At 32.6% G+C, this 17,754-nt stretch overlaps 1 protein-coding gene across 1 annotated transcript in view; it reads left to right on the forward strand.

The window, feature by feature from the left end:
- The window catches only part of LRP1B (LDL receptor related protein 1B), a 2,070,284-nt gene that overhangs the window by 1,760,493 nt on the left and 292,037 nt on the right, over positions 1 to 17,754 (forward strand). The window contains exons 52-56 of the mRNA XM_043894665.1: positions 2,259 to 2,387; positions 5,612 to 5,734; positions 9,275 to 9,415; positions 10,568 to 10,755; positions 16,967 to 17,150. Coding sequence (XP_043750600.1) covers positions 2,259 to 2,387; positions 5,612 to 5,734; positions 9,275 to 9,415; positions 10,568 to 10,755; positions 16,967 to 17,150 — 765 coding nt within the window. The remainder of the gene's footprint in view (positions 1 to 2,258; positions 2,388 to 5,611; positions 5,735 to 9,274; positions 9,416 to 10,567; positions 10,756 to 16,966; positions 17,151 to 17,754) is intronic.

Below are 17,754 nucleotides of genomic sequence, written 5' to 3' on the forward strand. Positions count from 1 at the left end.
AGCCATGAGTTTTTTCTTTGGCTCATTTTCTTTCTAATTGGCCATGATATTTTAGAATGCTCTTAACACAGAATCTGTTGAACCACTTTCAAGGGAGCCAGAAAATTAGCTGCAAATAACCTAACTTCATTTTATAGTTTTAGGTATCTTAGTAATTATCTAGTCATACCCCTCACTTTAGAGTGAAACTCAGACACTAGTCTTCTGCAAGGTCGTACAGAATTAAAGTTCTCAACACTTAAATCAATGCTATATTTATTATACGTACCTTGAAAATAAATTGAAGTGGTAATAAGAAAACAGACAAGGAGTTTTAAATGTATCAAAACTTCCTTAGCAGAAAGAATGAACTTTTTTTTACATCTCTAGCTAAATAATAAAAATATTATGGAAATTAAAGCACTAATTGAGAATCTAATACTGCAAGTGACACTGTATTTGTGACTAGCTTAAAAAATAAAAAGGAGGAATAATGTGAAAATAACTTTGTAAGGAAAGAATTTTCTTATAGAAAGCATTAAAGATATAATAGGTAACAGGTAAGTTCATTTTTAAATTAAAGCAACATTTGTTTTATAGATTTTCTTTATAATTTCTTCCAGTAATAGATATCATACTAAATCTCACCCTGTTAGCACTGATCCTCAATCAGATAAGCAAATCTGAATTACCTGGGGGACTTTTCAATATTCACTTGCCATTCTATCTTCCTAATTTAACTGTATGTCAGGAATGGGCATGTTTATGTTGAAAAAGATCAGCAGGGGTTTCAGTTTGTCACCCTGCTATCCTCCCATATTGAAAACATGGCATTGAAAGCAGTTTTTCTCATAATAACTCTAGGACTCAGAAGTAAGATGGTAATTGATAATCCAAGAGAAATAGCTTTAAATGTTTAGAAACAACTATCTTTCACCAATCTAGGCAGTCATATTTTCTTCCTGGAGATACTAATATTTTTTTAAAATAATTCTTACAACTTATTTTTTTGAACCTTTTCTATTTGGTCACATGAAAGGGAAATTAAAGAGAAGTTAGATTTGGGAGACATGTTACTAATTCACTCAATATATATTTTATATACATAACATATTCAATATGTACAACTGTACTCAGGGTTAGGTAAATATCAAGAGAATGAACTATTTCCTAATTTTACTTGATTATTCTATGCCCACAGAAGGAAAAGCAAAGAGCAACCCCTGAGGCCCTTTGAATGTACAGTAAACAGCATTTTTTTGTGTGGAAACTGGTGTCAAAAAAAAAAATTACATTTGAAAAAATCATGCAATTAAAAGGATATTGAATTGACAGAGTGAAGACAAGATAGATTCTGTTTATTAAGTGTCTAAAACAAAGGGTACATGCATATATTCATCCTTTTCAACAACACAAGGTGGGGAGTAACAATAATGACCTTAGTGGTTAAGAGAAGGTGCTTAGGAACCAAAAAGGTTTTGGACTCCCAGCTCACCACAGGACTCCTTATGCAACTTGAGACTTCCTGCAAGCTTTTAACTTCTCAGAGCCTCAGTTTCCTTTTATGTGAAGTGAAACTAATAATAGTTCTACCATTGTAGGTGATTGTGATTACTAAATAAGTTAATATGCTAAGTGCTTAGCATATATTAAGTGATAAAAATGCTATTATTATTATCCTTATAGGCTCAGTCCTTTTGAAATTTTATCTCAATTTATTCATCATTCTATGACATTTTTAGGCTTTTTACATTTTACAAGGAGAAGATACTATTATTATTTTCTGCCATATAGCTTTTATTTTATTTTCCTGCCATATACCTTTAAGAAATGTAATTCTTGCTATTGGGAAGGAGTGGTCTTCTCAGGTAACACAGTGTTAAAGAATCCATCTGCCAATGCAGAAGACCCAGGAGAAGCAGGTTTGATTCCTGGGTCAGGAAGATCCCCTGGAAGAGGAAATGGTGTCCCATTCCAGTATTCTTGCTGCGAGAATTCCATGGACAGAGGAGCCTGGTGGGCTACAGTCCATGGGGTAGTAACGAGTTGGACACAACTTAGCAGCTAAATTACCACTGCCACTGGGAAGGAATGCATTCTGAGTGAAAAGTATCCATAGGGGAAGGATAATATGTGGTGATTCCAAAAAAACTCCAGTTTCTTCCTTGTTAGTGACATTCTTATGCTTCTCATCTATTGAAAATATAAATGATAGCTCTTTCTCAGTGGACCTGCTGTGTGTGATCATAATGGCTTTTTTTTTTTTTGGTGGTTTTCAGGTGCCATCACCTGTGCGGCTGACATGTTCAGCTGCCAGGGCTCCCGTGCCTGTGTGCCTCGACACTGGCTGTGTGATGGTGAACGGGACTGTCCAAATGGAAGTGATGAACTCTCCACAGCAGGCTGTGGTACGAACATGCATGGGGCTGTCTATCAAAGAATGCTGTTGCAGCATCCTCAGATATTTACTTCTGTAGTACTCACCACATCACCCTTTCTCTCACTTTCCCAACCCCTGGACTCATAGGTAGTATCAGATTTAATCAGGTGGGATGCTGTCAATCATAGTAGTTCAGCAACCCTTCACACCACTGTTGAGAGTGTTTCCAACATGCACGGTGGGATTACTCATTTTAAAATCATTTTTGATGAGTGAAAAATTTTCACTTCATTTCTGCGATACTGTAACCACCCTATGTATGTTTGTGTGGTGGAGTTGTTACTTTCTTTTTAGTATCTTCCCCGACCCTGTACTCTCCTTGAAGGCTTTTAGATTGCCCATTACAGATACTCTGTAAATGGCTGCTGTGATCCTAAATAACTACTGACCAGAAGGTCAGTAAACACCTATTAGTCCTACAGATAGGATATTAACCCTTAGGTCAGGTAAAAATAGTATGGATATAGCTGAATGAAGCTAGGGGATCAGAGGAACAGCTTTGGAGGCCAGACAATTTACTAAGTTTCTAACTCTAGGTCACTTCAGGAAATTTTCAGGGAATTACTCAGTAGTGAAAATTTAGATAAATTCCTTTGTGTGATCAAGAGAATGAAGGGCCTGGATGTTTGAATGCAGATCCCAAGGTCACGTAGGGGATATGTTGAGCTGAGCAATGTATTAGGAAGACTGCTATGAACTCTGCTTATTAAAGTGAAGTCTGCTAGTCATCTCTCAGATGACCTATCTTCAGGTCTTTAAAACTGTATTTGAAGCTGTAATGTAATAGTATGTATATATGGGTGTGTGCATTTGGGTTATAGTTAAAGCAGAAAAGGAAAAGGAAGACTTTGAGGCAGGCTTGTGTGTACAAAACTCATACTATTGTAGAATAAATCACTTTGATCTTAAAATTGATACTTGTCTGTAAAGGTCAATGGGGCCACTGAGGGCTACATACTAAAGGATTATGCATCAATTCAGGGATCCAGATAGTCTCTGCATACTGTTGCTATTGTAGCAAGTTAATACTCTGGGAGGCATATTAACACTTTTGGGCCACATGGGTGTTATTAACTAAATTATGTTAAAATACAACAAATTGTACTCAAGTGACCTGAAAGCATTAATGCCAAATAAGCCTCTGTTGCTTAGCATTTTAAAGAATAATTCATATATTAGAATTGGCATAATTCACTTGAGTTATATAAGCTGTCACACAGTTCAAAGTTACAATAGTGGTTAGTAAGTGAGTTTTACTTTGATTATAATGAGCAGTTTTTAGCTCTGCTTCTATGTGGCTTCTGTACCACTTTTGAAAATACATTTGTTGAAAATGTTATACTTGATTAAATTCAAATAATTCTTTTTGTTTAACCTGCTAATATCTCTTTTCAGTCATCACTGAGTTATGAAAGCAGAGCAGTTTCCTTTTTTCATCTAGTCTGAGACAGATTTAGGATCAGGAGTTGATAAGCATATAAAAGAATAATGATAATACCTTAAGTGTCAGAATGATACATACAAAAGATACTAGGTCATCACAAATAAATATTGTGTAGAAAAGCCTAAAAGTCTTGTAGAAGGATTTCAAAGAAAAGCAATACCATTATCTGAGTTGTGAAGGACATAGAGGAGAAAGAGTAGTGTTGAAGATAGAGGACATGTTAAGACATGAAAGGGACAGATTGGAAGGCCTCTACATTTTTTCAAGTGCCCATTATACTTCAATTATTTTGGTAGATGTTTTTATTTACATTATTGAATTCCCATAGTATTTTAGTGAAGTGCCTTTGGAGATCTGCCAAAAATAATTGTGTAGATGAGAACTGTAAGAGCACCTATTGAATATCTAAAATGAGCTGATCTGCTTCATATACCTTATCTAGTTCTTACAAGAAATTTATCAGATAAATTTTATTATCCTCATTAAGCAGATAATGAAACATATGTACCAAGAAGGTAAATATTAATAGCTTTACTTAGGATAAAAATTTAAGGTGCTAACACCTTTTTGCAAAGTCTTTTTCTTTCCAGTGTACTATAATTGCATATAGATTGTTTTTTCACTTAAAAAATAAAATATAATTGACCTATATATTGTGTTAGCTTTAGGTGTGCAACATATTGATTTAATGTATTTATATCTTATTGCAAAATGGTTACTACAATGAACTTAGTTAACATCCATCATATATCAGAATCTTAACATTTGAAATACTGCAAAGCTTGAGTCAGATCATGACATTTACCCTTTACGTGTAAGAAAGGTAACTAAAAATAAATGATCAAACCTCTATGATGCTATGCATATACTGTTAAAGCTCATTTTCTCTGTATAAGCCAGTATCTTTTGGACTTTTACTCAAGTTTTATTGCGCATAAGCAACCATTTTCCTCACTGGTTAGGGCCCTTGATAGAGAATACTTTTTTGGATCAGTATTCCAGAAGGATCAATGTTCCATTCATGGATCAATATTCCTAATTTGGTGTGGTACTTATGGTTGGGTTCATTTCACTGTAGATCTTAACCTATTTCAACACCCTACTCTAGAAGTCACCCCAAAGCTTTATTTTCCTCTTAAAACAGTAACTTCCTTAGCCCCTTTGATTTTCTTTTCACTTCCATCATGAGCTTTAGCACTTGTCCACTTGTCTTTTCATGTCCATTTTTCACAAAGAAGCAAGGTTTTTATCACCTTGCTACCATTACTGCAGCCATGGGGAGAGAAAAAAAAATATCCAACCACATTATCAGAGTTGACTGATTTTTTTTATCACATATGAACCTTTAAATTCATCCTTCAGCAAACTCACAAATTGCTAAATGTTCTGAAATTTCAAGGTCACTCTGGAATTGTTGAGCATTTAACACTGAAATTTTGAATTATACATATTTATATTCATATATTTGACTACTTATATCAAAATATGCATGTTAATATATTTTAATAATTTATCTGATACATTGAATGTTTAGCTAACATTTCTTTTAAAATGACCAGGAATTACTGAGTGTACTGTGTATGAGAACATACATTCCCCAAACTCTTTTTTTTTTTTTTTGCTTATCCATATGTTTTATTTTTTATTTTTTTTTCCCTTTATTTATTTTTTTTTTCCAGTGGGTTTTGTCATACATTGATATAAAGTAGGTGCTCATCTAAGTTAATTTTTTCTGATGTCTTCCTTAGCTCCCAATAATACATGTGATGAAAATGCTTTCATGTGCCGTAATAAAGTATGCATTCCCAAGCAATTTGTTTGTGACCATGACGACGACTGTGGAGATGGTTCTGATGAGTCACTGCAGTGTGGTAAGTATATATGAACTTTTCATGGAGAAGATTCTCAGGCTGAGTACCAGTCTTTAACAAAAACAAATAAATACATTTCTTAATCTCACTAAGGGTATGTAAATTTGGTAATATAGACCTACTGCATATAGCCCCTTAAAACTCTACCATAGTTACACATGTTTTTGAAAATTTTACCTATGGTTGTAGGGTTCTTACAAGAACCATACTGGAAAATGTTTGTAAAAACATCTTTCAATTTCAGAACTTTGTGAAGTACCTTGTACTTTAAAAACAATGTATGGCTGGCTAGTTCAGTCTTATAGCCAAATAAGATATTTTAGTGAGAAAAAAAGAATACAATTCACACAGCTATCAGAAAATATACATATTTAACATTTTTCTTTTATCTGTTTGCATATGTATATATTTGTTAAAATTTAATATTGTTATTTTGAAATTTATCTTGTTACGTATATATTTATCTAATTGTCCTGTGTATATAAGGTGTATATGAACACATATATAACTTCTGTGATAAAATTAGTATATTAAAAATTTCCAGTTGAAAATGAAATATTATGTAAACCTAGTACTTTTGTAAAATATTTAAATATATGCATGAATCAATACAAAATGAAAATCTGTGAAATAAATCCACATATACCTATGAAAGGCAATAATTTAGTTTCCCTCCTGTGTCCTCCCCATCCAATGGCTCTAACCTTGGCCTTTGATATAAACCTCCTTGAGATCAGTGGATATCAGTTTTTATATCAATTCACCATTAAGTCATGGATTCAATGTGGTATTTTAAAAGCCAACTCGTAACTCAAAATGTAAATCTGACGCTAGAGTTATATCTGATTGAATATATTTCCTCAGCTAGACACCATGTTTGGTTCATATGGAAATGAATGAGACAGAAATTCCACTAGAAAAAAAAATTACAGATGAACAGAAAAATCAAGAGTGCAATATAGAATAATAACATTCATAGTCATATGGGAATAATAAGAATCATAATATACAAAATCAGAGATGAGAAAATAATTTTTGAGGCACTAAAGAACAGAGACAGGGAGTGTTAGTCAGTGGAAATCATATTTAGATGCTACAGAAAATGACATAGTTGTTAAAAATATGAACCCTAGAGCCAGACGGCCTGGGTCCAATCCTGATTCTGCCAGTTACTAACTGTGTGACCTTGGAAAAGTGACTTTTATCTCCCTGAACTTCAATTTCTTTATCTGCAAAAAATATATAGTAACATTTAATTCTTAACACTGTTAAGAGAATTAAATAATTAATATTTGTAAAGTGCTTAAAACAGTTCCAAACATAGTAAATCCTATATATGTTTACAAAAACTATAAATTGACATGGTTGTGGAATAGCAGTTAGTCTTTGGTGAGGTCAGTTGGAGTTAGAAGTTTTAGATTCTAAAAAGTCTCAAATACAATGTTAAAGAATTTGTATTTAATTATTTTGCCTCACTTGGCAAGTATACATTTTGAAAACAGGAATATCACAGTTAAATTTGAACTTTAGAACCATCCTTTTCAGCAGAGTGGATGAAATAGTGCCATGAGGGAGAGGTACCATAAAGAGAAAATAATCTGTTAGGAGTTTATTATAATAGTTATGATAATTAACACTGTGATTTTGAACTAAGGCAGAAATGATGGAATGGAAAATGGAGAACTGGGTCAGAATTCATTTACAGTTACAGATGGAGGGTAGAGTCCAATTTCTATCTCAGATGACTGGGAGGATGGCATTGATATTAATGAGTTTTGGATGAAGTTAAGGGGCAATTTTGCTGATGCAGGAGAAGAAGGATGTAACAAATAATTAATTTTTGACATTTTGAATATGAAGTCTTGCTCAGATAATCACATGAAGTTGTACAGTGAGTACTTGAAATTTCACTTCTAAAGTATGATCAGGACACATAATATTAACCTAGTGACCTTCAACATAAGGATGATATTCAAAAATATGACAAAGAATGAGAATATCCCTCATTGTAGAAAGGAAAGGGGGAAAACCCTAGACTGAAGGTTGAAATAAGGGCTTCCCCTCTAACAATTTAGGGTATAACAGGAGAAAACTTCTTACAGAAAGAGGGGGGAAAGGAAATAGCAAAAGCAGAGTACGAAGTCTGGGAGAATATATGATGAATATTAAATCCGAAAACTATTTCCAAGGTACAACAGACAGTACCTTTAAGTGCTGCAGGAAGATGAAGCAGATAGGAGCCAGAGACACATAAATTTACCAACTATCACTTGAAATCTGTTAGCTCTAAGAAGAATTTCAGTGGGTAGAAGTTGCAGAAATGAGATATTAATAATAAAAGTTGAACTAGAGGTAAGTAAGTGAAATCAAGATTGAGTAGGGACTTGATTGAGCAGGGAAGAAGGGTCATTGTTGTTGAGAGTTATATGGATAGATTTTTATTATTATTGGGCTGGAAGAGACTTGAACATATATATTGCATGAAGAAGAAGAGCTAGAGAAGGAGAAGGAGAAAAGAAATACTAGGGAATCTGAGGATATTTTTAGAACTATGTAGTTTTGCCATGCAGTATAATAAACATCTTAAGTAAATAATTACTATTGAATCAGCTTTTTCTGTTGAAATTTTATTTTTTAAGCCATAAAAATCTTATTTTCTCACTTCAGAAGTGAAATGTTTGCTCATATTTACCAGCAAGTTTGCAAAAGAAATGACTTTTTTTATTGCTTACAAACTTAGGAAGAAATAAAATCTGAAGCTTCATAATATTTAAAATCAAATGAGTTTTACTTACAAACAGACATAGATATGAACATTAACAACTGATGGATTGATACTGTGATTTGAGTAAAGCCTGTTAATGCCTCTAAGAATCAATATGTAAAATAATTACAATAGTTTTCTGCTTATTACTCTATGAATTGGCTTTTAATTTTCTCATTTTAACAATTTCTTTACACTTTCAGTGCTTCTTCCCAAACATAAACATGACATTATAGCTTCTGATAATTATCATTATAATCCAGAGTCAGTTCATCCATATGTTCTAGTATTCTACCTAACCAAGTTTAGTCTTGAAAATAATTTTGAATAGCTTTCATTTTGTTTTCCATTCTAAGGGAAATCTTTAGGATATAGACAATAAGTGAAGAGAGATTATATACTCATTATAAATTTTGTTATGTGTGTGTGTATATATATATATAGTTTTATATATATATACTTTTGTTACATATATATTTTGTTATGTAAATATATATGTGTGTGTATATATATATATTTTGTTAGCAATATATATTTTGTTTCCTTACGTAGAAACAAAATAAGAGTGCCTTCTTTCCAACTTTGTTTTCTGGTCTTTAATCCTATTTTTCCAACCAGAAATATCTCTTGCAATTATTACAACTGCCCTAGAAAGAAAAGAGAAATATCTCCCATAGATGCTTGGGTAGCACATGGTTAATTAGGCTGAGTGCATGTTATGAGTGAAGTTTTAATCAGTATCTGTTATGTGAATTAAAACGTTTCTTTGCCTGCAGGGTACCGGCAGTGCAATGCAGAAGAGTTTAGCTGTGCCGATGGGCGATGTCTTTTAAATAGTCAGTGGCAGTGTGATGGAGATTTTGACTGTACAGACCATTCTGATGAGGCGCCTATAAACCCAAAGTGTAAAAGTGCAGGTACAGAAAGTGGACAATACTATGCTTATTCCAAAATTGATTTTTTAAGGCAATACTGTGACTCATTTTTAGGTTCATGTGGTATTCACTGAGAGAAAATGCAGTTAATTATGTGATACTTCTACTGACACCATGCAATAGAAGCATCTTGGTAATCAACCTTGTTTGGGAGTTAGTTTTAGAAATGTGAGTCTGTGCCACAGATATGAAGATGTGTGGCATGAACCAGATGAATCCATCATCCTGTTGCTTTAAAAAAGTCATTTTTCTTAATACATTATTTAATGTGAAGATAATTTCCATGTATGGACCTATTTGGTTACAGTCCATGTATGGACCTTTTAAATGGAACATTTAATTATAAAAGAAGTTGAGATTTACTGAGATAAAGTCAATATTATTCAAACTTAGGCAAAATGAAATAAATTGCATATCATTTGAATGGAAAATAGATATGTAGCCAAACTTGGTCTATTTTTCACTTTACCATTCCAAAGAATGAATACCTAGTTATAAATTTTAGAATAAACCCAATTACTTTTTTTCTCACATAGTTTACATGTTAATAGGCACTCTTGTATCATGTATTATAATGAGTAATGTTTAAATCATCAGGTTTTGAATAGCTGCAAAACCTGAACTCCTTTCCATAGCTATATTTGAAACAACTATTATTCAGCACAAGTATCTTTTTATGCCCAGATTTAAAAATGTCAATGTTATATTTCCAGGAAAAAAAAAAGGAATTTAGGAGTATCTACCTATTCCAGATTCTTAATTTTCAGTGACATGCAATTTTTTAGAGACCTATGACTTGAGGGAAATGTCAAGCTATCATTACACTTTTGAACTCATTCTTCACAATATTAATTAAGACAGAAATACTCCATTAATTTTGCTATTGATGCTTATTTTGATAGCTAATTTTCAATGTAAAGCTATATTTGCAGTGTATTGAACACGAAAGTACTGTTTGCCCTTGATTTTCTTTGTGTATACAATATTATACTGAATAGAAAGCATTTTATATATACCTATATATACTATAGTTTTTGACTGACAAGTTGTCATATTTGTGAGTGTTTTCAGCAATTGCAGTATAAAACAATGGCATGCCCTTTATGTTCCATTTGTTTTATTTTCTTTTTCCAGAACAGTCATGCAACAGTTCATTTTTTATGTGCAAAAATGGCAGGTGCATCCCCAGTGGAGCTCTTTGTGACAATAAGGATGACTGTGGCGATGGCTCAGATGAGAGGAGCTGCCATATAAATGAGTGTTTGAGTAAGAAGGTCAGTGGGTGTTCTCAAGATTGTCAGGATCTTCCTGTCAGTTATAAGGTAGGTACTCATCAAAAATAGAAAATCATGTGATAGGCTAGAATTTGAGATAATAAAAATTATTTAATTCAATATAGCTGTAAGACTGAAAGTCATTAGAATTTTGTTAGTTAAAATTATTTAAATGGAGAGATTCTATACCAGTGAACCATAATAATAGTGTGGTATGTAAATAGAATATAATCATGAAGACAAAATTTCAGTGTTCAGCTTTCTAATAAATGGTGATCATAAAGAAAAAAATGAAAAGAAAGGTCAGTGTTTGATAAAGATAGTGCTGTTAATAGCTGGGTAAATATGCATGCTGCTGTCTTAAATTCCTATTTCTTCCCTCATTTTCCCTCTCATATATCTTTGAAGTAGAATGGGCTGATCATTTATATTTTATCACAACACTGGAGAGTGCAATATTTTTTTCAAATAAACAGGAAGGAAAAAAACAGAGTACATGAATTATTAGGACTGAGTGCAGGTACACTAAAAGATAAATCATGTCTAATATACTAATTGCTTTTTGTTGGTACCACTTTCCTGAAGAAGGTGATTCACTGACAAAATTGATTGACAGAAATAGCTTTAGAAAACATCTCTATTTTAGTATGTTGAAATGGAGAATGCATACAAACTAAATCTTAAAGTGGTATTTTAGGTTAAAATCAATTATGTAAATATGGGAAAACCTCAGTAAAACCAATTCACTTGGAAATTAGTGATTTTAACTGGACAATAGCTCTGTATGAATCAGCAAAAGAACATGGCCCCAGTGAAACACAGAGGCCATCTAATCTAGTTAGGAGTAGTACAGATGTCAGTAGAATTTTGTTCTACTGAATTCTGTGATGATTAGGACATACCTGGGGCACCTGCACATTTAGGAACATGACACTTTAAGAGGAACTTTGACAAATTGTACTATATCCACATTTGTGCATCCAGTGGCATCAGGGGTCTGGAAGACACACCTTTGGAAGAAATTTCACCAAGAGCAAAATGGCTAGTCAGCTGTAATAAATATATGAAATTCTACCCTGCTGTATTCAAAGAGGATATCCAACAAGCACCTATTGTATAGCACCTAGAACTCTGCTCACTCTCCCCTGCCAGCCTGGATGGGAGGGGTGGCTTGAGGGAGAAAGGATGCATGTATACGTATGGCTGAGCCCCTTTGCCCTTCACCCGAAAGTACCACAGCATTGCTAATTGGCTACACTCTTATACGAAATAAAAATTTTAAAGTTTGAAAAATAATTTTGAAAGAGTCAAATAACTAAAAATGACATTAATAAATACATAAATAGCTGAAGTACTGGAATAGGGAGCATATCTTGTCTGAGTTGTTTCAAAGGCTGGAATTAGGAGTTGGGAAACAGATTCTGTTCAATATAAGAAAGATGTTTTGGACATCAGAACTCTATATATTGGAAGGAGTTGTCACCTTTCTTGTGTCTAAGTGTTTCATCTGAGACTAAGTGACTTTCTTTAAAAGACGCAAGAAAAAAAAATCTGTCTATTACAAAGATGCTTGGGCATTTTCCCTGCCAGCCTTGACATTCTATGACAGTCATTTCTATCTAATGGTAAATCACCCAAACAGCCATTCAGTCATTTATAATCTCTGAATTTCTGTTATTATGACTAACTTAACTGCATTGGTCACTGTATGTGGATATAACCTAAGAAGTATAATAATAATTTCCCCTATGTTAAAATAGAGATAAAAAGTAAAATACTAAGAAAGTTATGTTTATTTTTAAAGTTTTTAGACCCAATATTGTATTAAGAAGAATTATTTCAACTTGTAAGACTTACACAACTGAAGCAGCTAACCACACATGCATGTAAGACTTAAAACACAAATGCACAGACTCATCCCACTATATTGTGGGTAGAAGGAAGCAAGACAGATGAGACAGGACAGCTCCTAATAAGATGAGTAGGTATCAGATAATTAATTTTGGTAGTACATATTTTGAAACCTGATGAAGCAGAAAAAATATTATTGGTGATTTATGTACAATCAATGCAGAAATGTTTCCCCCCAAATCAGGAAATGTGTTATAAAATTATAAGAGGCAATGGCTATAATTTTGTCATGTTATAAATAATAATCCATTTCTATTTACTCATTTCTATTTATCTAAAATTTAAATTTCAAAGTAGATTTATTTTTTTTATCCTATGTATATTTTTAATCTATCATAACAATATTGTGGTAAAATTTAAAAAATATAGAATATGAAATGGCCACCCTTTGGCATAACGTCAAAAGTAAGGATTAATATTTTTTAATGGCTACATGTAGAGAGTGCTGACTGCTTAGAGATCCCATATGTGGAAAACTACTTTTGGTAGAACTAGTTCTCACCCAGAAAGTCATGTTAAATTACACTATTTTATTTACTTTATAAGATTCCTCATAGTGAAATAGTTGTTTATTGGTACCTTTAAAATATCAGTATTTTCTGTTTGACTTCTCTGAAGGAGTCAAAGAATGAAGTGAGAATTTGAGTTAAAATAGACAAAAATTATTTTAAAAGTCAGTGTATATGATACTTGATAAAATTGCTGTGTATATGCTCTCTAATATAAACACATGCCAAAACTAATGTAATGGATAAAATAAAATATCTACTGAGGGAAGCAAAACCAGTTAAAAAATGAGAGGTAGGAGGGAGGTTCAAGAGGGAGGGGACATATGTATAGCTGTGATTCATCCATGTTGATGTTTGGCAGAAACCAACACAATATTGCAATTATCTTTCAATTAAAAATAGATTAAGAAAAAAGAAAATAACTGAGAATAATAAATAAGAAACTTAAGCAAATATTCAAAGCAAATATATTGTGTTTATATATATGTATATATATGCATATATATGTGTGTGTGTATATATATATATACATATGTTATACTTATGCTATATCCTGGAAAAGGGAATGGCTACCCAGTCCAGTATTCTTGCCTAAAGAAGCCCATGAACAAAGGGGAATGGTGGGCTACAGTCCATGAGTCACAAAGAGTCAGACACAACTGAGCGACTAAGCACAATCACACTTTTATGTTATTTATGTAATTTTAATATGTGTCTTTAATGTTATATTTCTGACAGTTAATTTATAGGAGATTGAAAAAAAATCTTAATTAGAAAATACTTCTCTAATTTGGGAAAAATATGTTAGCTGATGGATTTCTCTATTTACAGAGAATGGGGAAAACTATACCGTAAACTACTTCTCATTACAGTATCAGCAAAACAGGACAAGTCCTACTCCAAATTATGCAATAAAATGAAAATTGCTTATGAAAGCAAAATTTATACCTTCTGGACTGTGAATAATTTGCAGATTTGCTGTAAAACAAATACAATTGATCCAACTATTCAAAAGGGAATAATAACACTTAACTAAAAAGCAAGAATCTTATTTTGATGGAAGGGTAACTTACCATGAGAACATAAATGTACTTGAGGGAGATAAATGAATTTTAATGTATGTAAGATAATCAATATTTTCAAATATCACTTTAAAAGCTGAAAAGAAAATTTTCTGAATGTTGTAGGAAAGCTTTGGACAGCTATATTTATTTCTAGTAATATGTTTCTCTAAAAAATTAATATAAAAATCTGAAATAGTTCTTAATTATGAGGAATATTAACTTGACATTGAATATATGTGTCTCGCTTTCATAAAGATTATATTTTTAATGAAAGTGAAACATTTTTAAACCATTCTTTCTTAATTAAATATAGATGAATCTTTAATCTTTTATCTTTGAGGACAAAAATGATTATTAATAATTTTCATTCAATTTATGAAAGTTATGTTAGTAGAATTTCTCTTAAATGCCTTTTAATTATTTGGGGGTAAAAATGATTTTGGTAAAACAAGGTTAATGGACTGGAGAGGAAATTATCTTTTTATTTGAGAGAATAGCATTGAGACATATATATTGTCATATGTTAAATAGATGGCCAGTTTCCGATGCATGAGACAGGGTGCTCAGGGCTGATGCACTGGGATGACCCTGAGGAGTGGGATGGGGAGGGAGCTGGGAGGGAAGTTCAGGATGGGGGACACATGTACACCCATGGCTGATTCATGTCAGTGTATGGCAAAAACCACTACAAGGTTGTAAAGTAATTAGCCTCCAATTAAAATAAATTAATTTTAAAAAACCTCTTTCAATAAACACTTTAAAAAAAACTTCCTCTTAAATATAATTTCATTTTTTTATAGAAATGTCCATTACACTTGATAACTTTTACAAATTTTACCTTCAAGATATTAATTTTCCATAAATATGTTTTTATCCAAACCAGCTAGTTAGTATGGTCGTTCTATAACCTGACATTAGCCATTCAAAGTAATTTTCCAAAACCCTTTTAGAATAGGGACACTATTTGTTTCTTTATAGATTACTCTTTTGAGTGGAATGTAATGCAGTCCATAACACGTTCTCTCATTTTTCCTGAAGTGCCCCTTGAATTCAACTCTATCCTGTGTCTGCCTATGTGTATTCTGGCTTCCACATGATCACATGATCTAATTTCCAGTTGTTTCAGTGATATCTTTTGGCAACCTGTCAATTTCTTTTTGAAAATTTTGTTTTTTTTTAATTGTGTAAAATATACAACTTAGAATTTACCATTTTAACTATTTGTAATTATACTTAGTGACATTTCACATCTCTCTCTCACACACACACACTCTTTTTTTATTTTGGACATAGCATAAGCACCAATTCCCCTGACTTCCTTATCTGGTGGTAGGATGAGTCTTCTCAAGGAAAGTAATACTGTCACAAGCTATGATCTGATGAGGAGAATTTGGGAAATTATGTTGTGGCTTTTGCTTTGATTTGCTGGCTTGCTAATGGATTCTGGAGATTACAAAATATCCTCTGTAATGGTTTAGAATTATTAGATAAATATTGGCATAAATATTGAAGATAAATGTGCCAAGGGGTTAAAGAGATTCGTTTTTATGTAAAAGGACTTGGAAACATTCATTTATCTTTTGAGCACTTTCAGGTGAAGCTGATGTTCCTTCTCCACATAATGAACACCATTTTTTGTACTTTGAAATTCTACTCCTCAATTATTTGTTTGCTGATTATTTAATAGTAAGCACACATCTCTCTCTCTAATATTTTGCAAATAGATACATAGGTTCAAATGTTTATAATGAATGCTAGCTTTTCTTAACAATTTAGAGTTCCTATTTCACACTCCTATTTGGTACTCACAGGTTCCTTTATTCAAAGGCTATAGGATAGTCTTAAGGTTAATATGGTCATAATCGTATGACCAATTATAAGTTCATTTTATGTAATTATGATTCCCATATGCTACTTGGCAGGTGCTGAATATACAACTGAAAGACCAATCATAGCCCCTCATTATTTTCAGAAATGCGAAGACATACATTGCATGACATTATACTGAGAACTGATATGCCAGTTAGGAAGTATCACATGATCATCAGAGGGTTGTACAGAACATGATAGAGATACCAAGAAAAAATATCTGATGATGCACATTGATTTAATTATAGTGGAGAAACTATGTTAATTTTATTATTTCTCCAGGCAACAACATGTTTGGTAAAGGAATCAGACCCTACCAATATATATTAATTGAGCCTTAATATTTGTTAAAAATTACAGCAAGAGCAAGCTCTCCAACTGACTTTATCTACACAATTTCATCTTTGTGCATCTAGGTTTCTCATGGGTTAACTAGTAATAGTGTCTACATCATAGATTTCTGTAAGACTCTAATGAAATTAAACATATGTGACAGTATTAGTAAACTTTAAGCTCCATATAAGGGTTAATCCTTATGGTTGTTAAAACAGCCTTCTAAAAGTTCAATATAATGCAAAAAAAATAAAGAAAAAGAAACAGAAGAATTTGATGATTTAGTTTTTCCTTGCCATTCTCTAGCCACCATGGTTTGCTGATTGACGCCAGTTAACTTTTGTAATCTTGTCAATCTCAGGTCAAACGAAGATATTAGGGAGGATGCTTTTTAAACTTAAGCTGTACACCATATATGTAATTCCGATTAAAGTTTAATTGCTGCGGGATAGAAAAACTTGGCATTATCTATTCTTCAGTGATTTTCTTGCTTGAATCATGCTAAATGGATATCCAATAGGAAGAGACAATGGCAATGGTATAAATTGATTATGCTCGTTTTTCATTCTCCAGTGCAAATGCTGGCCTGGATTTCAACTGAAGGATGATGGTAAAACATGTGTAGACATTGACGAATGCTCTTTAGGCTTTCCGTGTAGCCAGCAATGCATCAATACATATGGAACCTACAAGTGCCTCTGTACAGATGGATATGAAATACAACCTGATAACCCAAATGGCTGCAAGTCACTCTCAGGTATTGAATTGAACTTGTCCACTGATCCAGCCTCAGTTATATGTATGAATCCTTAATTTCATAGCTATTCTTATGGAATTCATTCCTCCTTGATGTTGCTAATAAGTCAAAATTCTCCTCTACTTACCTTGATTGGGAATCCATTGCTCTGATTTTGTGTGTTGTCCACACACCGCTCAGCTTGTAATACCATTACAGTTTGGTCTTGTGAATTATTAAGTGTTTTGTAGATTTTGAGAACAAGTGAAAAACTATCTCTAGCACTGCTTTCTGCTGTGTAGCAAGCTCTTGGGAGTAGGTTTGGCCAAAACTATTAAAGAACCTGTTGTGACAGTGTCCTAATAATTTTTTTCCTTCTCCTTATACCACCCACAAACCCTCATATATGTGTGCCAAGGAGAAAATACATCAGTAAGAATAATAATAACAGTTATATTGATGACAACAATAGAAATAAGTCATCCATGTAAGACTATGTGAATTCTTCCAGTGATTAGACAAGTATTATTAATCTTATGTTTATTTCCAGTAGTGTGTTAAAGTTTGTAAATTAGAAAATTCAATAAAACATGACCTATAACTTAAAACAAACTATGATTCATCA

This window comes from Cervus elaphus, chromosome 33 (genome assembly GCF_910594005.1).
Source record: "Cervus elaphus chromosome 33, mCerEla1.1, whole genome shotgun sequence".
Classification (NCBI taxonomy): Eukaryota; Metazoa; Chordata; class Mammalia; order Artiodactyla; family Cervidae; genus Cervus; species Cervus elaphus.